The sequence below is a fragment of the Coccinella septempunctata genome, chromosome 8, assembly GCF_907165205.1.
Source record: "Coccinella septempunctata chromosome 8, icCocSept1.1, whole genome shotgun sequence".
NCBI lineage: Eukaryota > Metazoa > Arthropoda > Insecta > Coleoptera > Coccinellidae > Coccinella > Coccinella septempunctata.
Window position 1 is genome coordinate 1,546,257 of NC_058196.1, and position 4,996 is coordinate 1,551,252.

The 4,996-nt window shown below is 41.2% G+C and overlaps 1 protein-coding gene across 1 annotated transcript; it reads right to left on the minus strand.

Moving 5' to 3' along the window:
• Positions 1-1,973: 1,973 nt before the first annotated feature.
• LOC123318912 lies at positions 1,974-4,289 on the minus strand. The gene is made up of 2 exons (XM_044905694.1): positions 3,904-4,289; positions 1,974-3,747 (listed from the first exon to the last, which is right to left on the minus strand). Exons 1-2 carry the CDS (start codon positions 4,033-4,035, stop codon positions 3,547-3,549), a joined length of 333 nt encoding a protein of 110 aa, XP_044761629.1. The 5' UTR covers positions 4,036-4,289; the 3' UTR covers positions 1,974-3,546.
• Positions 4,290-4,996: the final 707 nt, after the last annotated feature.

Sequence of the window (4,996 nt, forward strand, 5' to 3'; positions counted from 1 at the left end):
TGTCCTATATTAAGTGAGTGAATTCTACTACCGCCGTTTACCCGCTCCTATTTACATGTCCTATATTAAGTGAGTGAATTCTACTACCGCCGTTTACCCGCTCCTATTTACATGTCCTATATTAAGTGAGTGAAGTCTACTACCGCCGTGTACCCGCTCCTATTTACATGTCCCATATTAAGTGAGTGGATTCTACTACCGCCGTTTACCCGCTCCTATTTACATGTCCCATATTAAGTGAGTGAATTCTACTACCGCCGTTTACCCGCTCCTATTTACATGTCCCATATTAAGTGAGTGAATTCTACTACCGCCGTTTACCCGCTCCTATTTACATGTCCTATATTAAGTGAGTGAATTCTACTACCGCCGTTTACCCGCTCCTATTTACATGTCCCATATTAAGTGAGTGAATTCTACTACAGCCGTTTACCCGCTCCTATTTACATGTCCTATATTAAGTGAGTGAATTCTACTACCGCCGTTTACCCGCTCCTATTTACATGTCCCATATTAAGTGAGTGAAGTCTACTACCGCCGTTTACCCGCTCCTATTTACATGTCCTATATTAAGTGAGTGAAGTCTACTACCGCCGTTTACCCGCTCCTATTTACATGTCCCATATTAAGTGAATTGATTCTTTTACCGCCGTTTACCCGCTCCTATTTACATGTCCCATATTAGGTGAGTGAATTCTACTACCGCCGTTTACCCGCTCCTATTTACATGTCCCATATTAAGTGAATGGATTCTACTACCGCCGTTTACCCGCTCCTATTTACATGTCCCATATTAAGTGAGTGAATTCTACTACCGCCGTTTACCCGCTCCTATTTACATGTCCCATATTAAGTGAGTGAATTCTACTACCGCCGTTTACCCGCTCGTATTTACATCGCCTATATTAAGTGAGTGGATTCTACTACCGTTTACCCGCTGCTATTTACATGTCCTATATTAAGTGAGTGAATTCTACTACCGCCGTTTACCCGCTCCTATTTACATGTCCCATATTAAGTGAGTGAATTCTTCTACCGCCGTTTACCCGCTCGTATTTACATGTCCCATATTAAGTGAGTGAATTCTTCTACCGCCGTTTACCCGCTCGTATTTACATGTCCCATATTAAGTGAGTGAATTCAACTACCGCCGTTTACCCGCTCCTATTTACATCGCCTATATTAAGTGAGTGAATTCTACTACCGCCGTTTACCCGCTCCTATTTACATGTCCTATATTAAGTGAGTGGATTCTACTACCGCCGTTTACCCGCTCCTATTTACATGTCCCATATTAAGTGAGTGAATTCTACTACCGCCGTTTACCCGCTCCTATTTACATGTCCCATATTAAGTGAGTGAATTCTACTACCGCCGTTTACCCGCTCCTATTTACATGTCCCATATTAAGTGAGTGAATTCTACTACCGCCGTTTACCCGCTCCTATTTACATGTCCTATATTAAGTGAGTGAATTCTACTATCGCCGTTTACCCGCTCCTATTTACATGTCCAATATTAAGTGAGTGAATTCTACTACCGCCGTTTACCCGCTCCTATTTACATCGCCTATATTAAGTGAGTGAATTCTACTACCGCCGTTTACCCGCTCCTATTTACATCGCCTATATTAAGTGAGTGAATTCTACTACCGCCGTTTACCCGCTCCTATTTACATGTCTCATATTGAGTGAGTGAATTCTACTACCGCCGTTTACCCGCTCCTATTTACATGTCCTATATTAAGTCAGTGAATTCTACTACCGCCGTTTGCCCGCTCCTATTTACATGTCCTATATTAAGTGAGTGAATTCTACTACCGCCGTTTACCCGCTCCTATTTATATGTCCCATATTAAGTGACACCTTCCTTTTCTCGCCATATATTCCAGGTCTTCTTTTTCATTTGCACCTATAACTTGGTCGTCGGCGAACTGAAGAGTGTATATGCAGGTATCCTCATTGATTTCTATACCCATACCCCTGCATTTCCTTTTCCACATTGACAGTGCTTTCGCTACATACACCTTGAAAAGCGTAGGAGAAATGCAGCAACCCTGGCGTAAACCCTTGTTGACTGTGAATGGCATTGATAGTTTATTTCCTATCTTCACGCATGCTACCATATGATCATATATATTTTTGATAGCTTGAACAAGTGTGTGGTTTATATTGGTCTCCTGAATCACTTCCCATAGTTTCACGAGAGGAATGTTATCGTATGCTTTCTGCAGATCTACAAACATCAGATGCGTTGCCCTGTTTCTTTCTGATCTTTTCTCAATAATTTGTTTCAGACAGAATACGTTGTCGGTGCAGGATCTGCCCGCTCGAAAGCCACATTGTTCCTCCTCTTCCTGGTTTTGGTATTCTGCTTCTACCAGATCTCTTATTATTCTTCCATATAACCTACTAATTGTACTCGTTATAGATATTCCTCTATAGTTATTACAGTCTAGTTTGTTGCCCTTCTTGTGTATTGATGTTATGTAGGCCATCTTCCATTCTTCTGGTATAGGTTCGCCGTTGACGCATTTTGTAAATATGTAGGCCAATAATTTGAATAATTTTTCGGTTCCATTTTTTAGTAGTTCTGCATTAATCCCACCTGGACCAGGTGCTTTGCCATTCTTCAGTTGTTTTATGGCATTTTTAACTACGATTTGGTCTATATGTATTTCCTCTCCTTCGATTTGTATCCCTGCATTTGCTACCGGTTTGTACTCTTCCCTGTGTTCAGTAAGGAGGTCTGCGTAGTGTTTGGTCCATTTCTGGTTCGGTATTAACTGCAGTGTACTGTTGCGTTTCTCATCAGTTCTGACTCTATTTATAAATTTCCAGGATTCGCTAGATTTTCTTCCTCCAATATACATCTCAATCTCTCGACACTTCTCATCCCATGCTTCCCTTTTCCTCTCCGCTATTTTGTGGCGTGTTTCGCTTTTCTTCTCTTTATATTTCTTATGGTCTTCATCGCTTTTAGTATTCAGCCATTTCAGATACAATCTCTTCTTTTCGCGAACGAGTTCTTCCGCCTCATCATTCCACCAATATTTTCCACTTTTAGGCGCCTTCTTGATGCCCAATGCTTCTCTTGCAGATTTTCTTATGCTGTAGGTAACGTTTTAATAAAGTTCATGTACTGTTATATTATCCGGGTCCTTTAGGTAAGCATCCAATCTTCGTTTATATAAGTATTGGGTACTCTCATTCTGTAGGCTTTCTATATTATACTTTTCTTCCATAATATCCACTGTCCCTTGGTCACTTTCCTCAGTACTCGTCAGGTTCGCATGATGTATCCTGAAGAATATCTTGGCTTTGAGAAAATGATGGTCAGATACGTCGCAGATTCCTCTACATGCTCTAACATCTTCAACTTTCAGTGATGTCTGGCGCTTTGTTATCACGTAGTCTATTATCGATCTCAAATTTCTCGTTGGTTGAGTCCATGTATACTTATGTATGTCCTTGTGTGGAAAGTATCCGTTCTTTACTGTTAGTTTATTCTGCTCACATACATCTATCAACCTTCCTCCATTGTCATTCACAGTATCCTCTCCATAAGTCCTATTATTTCACTGCCTATTCTTCTTCCAGTTCTACCATTTAGATCTCCCATTATTATTAATTCCCTGTTGTTACCTATCTTTGCTATCTCCTGGTTCAGTTCGTCAAAGAATTTCTCTTTTTCATCTCTATTGGTGTCATTTGATACTCCATAGACTCCAAGGACAGTGATTTTATGCTGTAAAATATTCATGTTAACTCTGATGAGGTTTTCATTTATGGGATCCCAATCTGTTATTTTCTTTTTCAGCTCTTTAGCGATTAGTATAGAGACTCCTCTTTGTGCACGCTGGTCTTTCGATACGCCACTATAAAGATGGACATAGTTACCAACCATTTCTGAACCCGTTTCCTTTTTCTTCGTTTCCATCAGAGTGATTATCTTATAGTTGTGTTTATCCAGATCATGGATGATCTCTGATAGCTTTGTCCTGCAACTTTGTACATTGAGTGTTCCAAAATTCATTGTCCGTTTAGCACGCTTAAGTCGTTCGCCTTTTTGTCCAGTCCTATTTCCGAGGCTTCTGTTGGGTTTTTTAACATTTTAATGTTTTCACGAGTATCGAGGAGTTAGCCCGATGCCTCAACCCCCAACCTGGAGGGCCAGTGTTTGATTTCAGAGTATCATTCTCTTAGGCAAATTGCTTTCTCTGCAGCTAATGAGCTTCACCTGCCCAGCCTGTTGGTCCGCGGGTGGTATTTCATTTCCCACCTACCCGCAGACATGTCCCATATTAGGTGAGTGAATTCTACTACCGCCGTTTACCCGCTCCTATTTACATGTCCCATATTGAGTGAATGGATTCTACTACCGCCGTTTACCCGCTCCTATTTACATGTCCCATATTAAGTGAGTGAATTCTACTACCGCCGTTTTCCCGCTCCTATTTACATGTCCCATATTAAGTGAGTGCATTCTACTACCGCCGTTTACCCGCTCGTATTTACATCGCCTATATTGAGTGAGTGGATTCTACTACCGTTTACCCGCTGCTATTTACATGTCCTATATTGAGTGAGTGAATTCTACTACCGCCGTTTACCCGCTCCTATTTACATGTCCCATATTAAGTGAGTGAATTCTACTACCGCCGTTTACCCGCTCGTATTTACATGTCCCATATTAAGTGAGTGAATTCTACTACCGCCGTTTACCCGCTCCTATTTACATGTCCCATATTAAGTGAATGGATTCTACTACCGCCGTTTACCCGCTCCTATTTACATGTCCAATATTAAGTGAGTGAATTATACTACCGCCGTTTACCCGCTCGTATTTACATGTCCTATATAAAGTGAGTGAATTCTACTACCGCCGTTTACCCGCTCCTATTTACATCGCCTATATTAAGTGAGTGAATTCTACTACCGCCGTTTACCCGCTCGTATTTACATGTCCTATATCCCGCTCCTATTTACATCGCCTA

Bases quoted from the DNA above. Each gene is read 5' to 3' on its own strand.
- LOC123318912 (XM_044905694.1), bottom strand. From the start codon at position 4,035: ATGAATTTTGGAACACTCAATGTACAAAGTTGCAGGACAAAGCTATCA. The intron at 3,748-3,903 runs GTTGGTAACTAT...AATATTTTACAG, and splicing joins AGGAAACGGGTTCAGAAATG to CATAAAATCACTGTCCTTGG.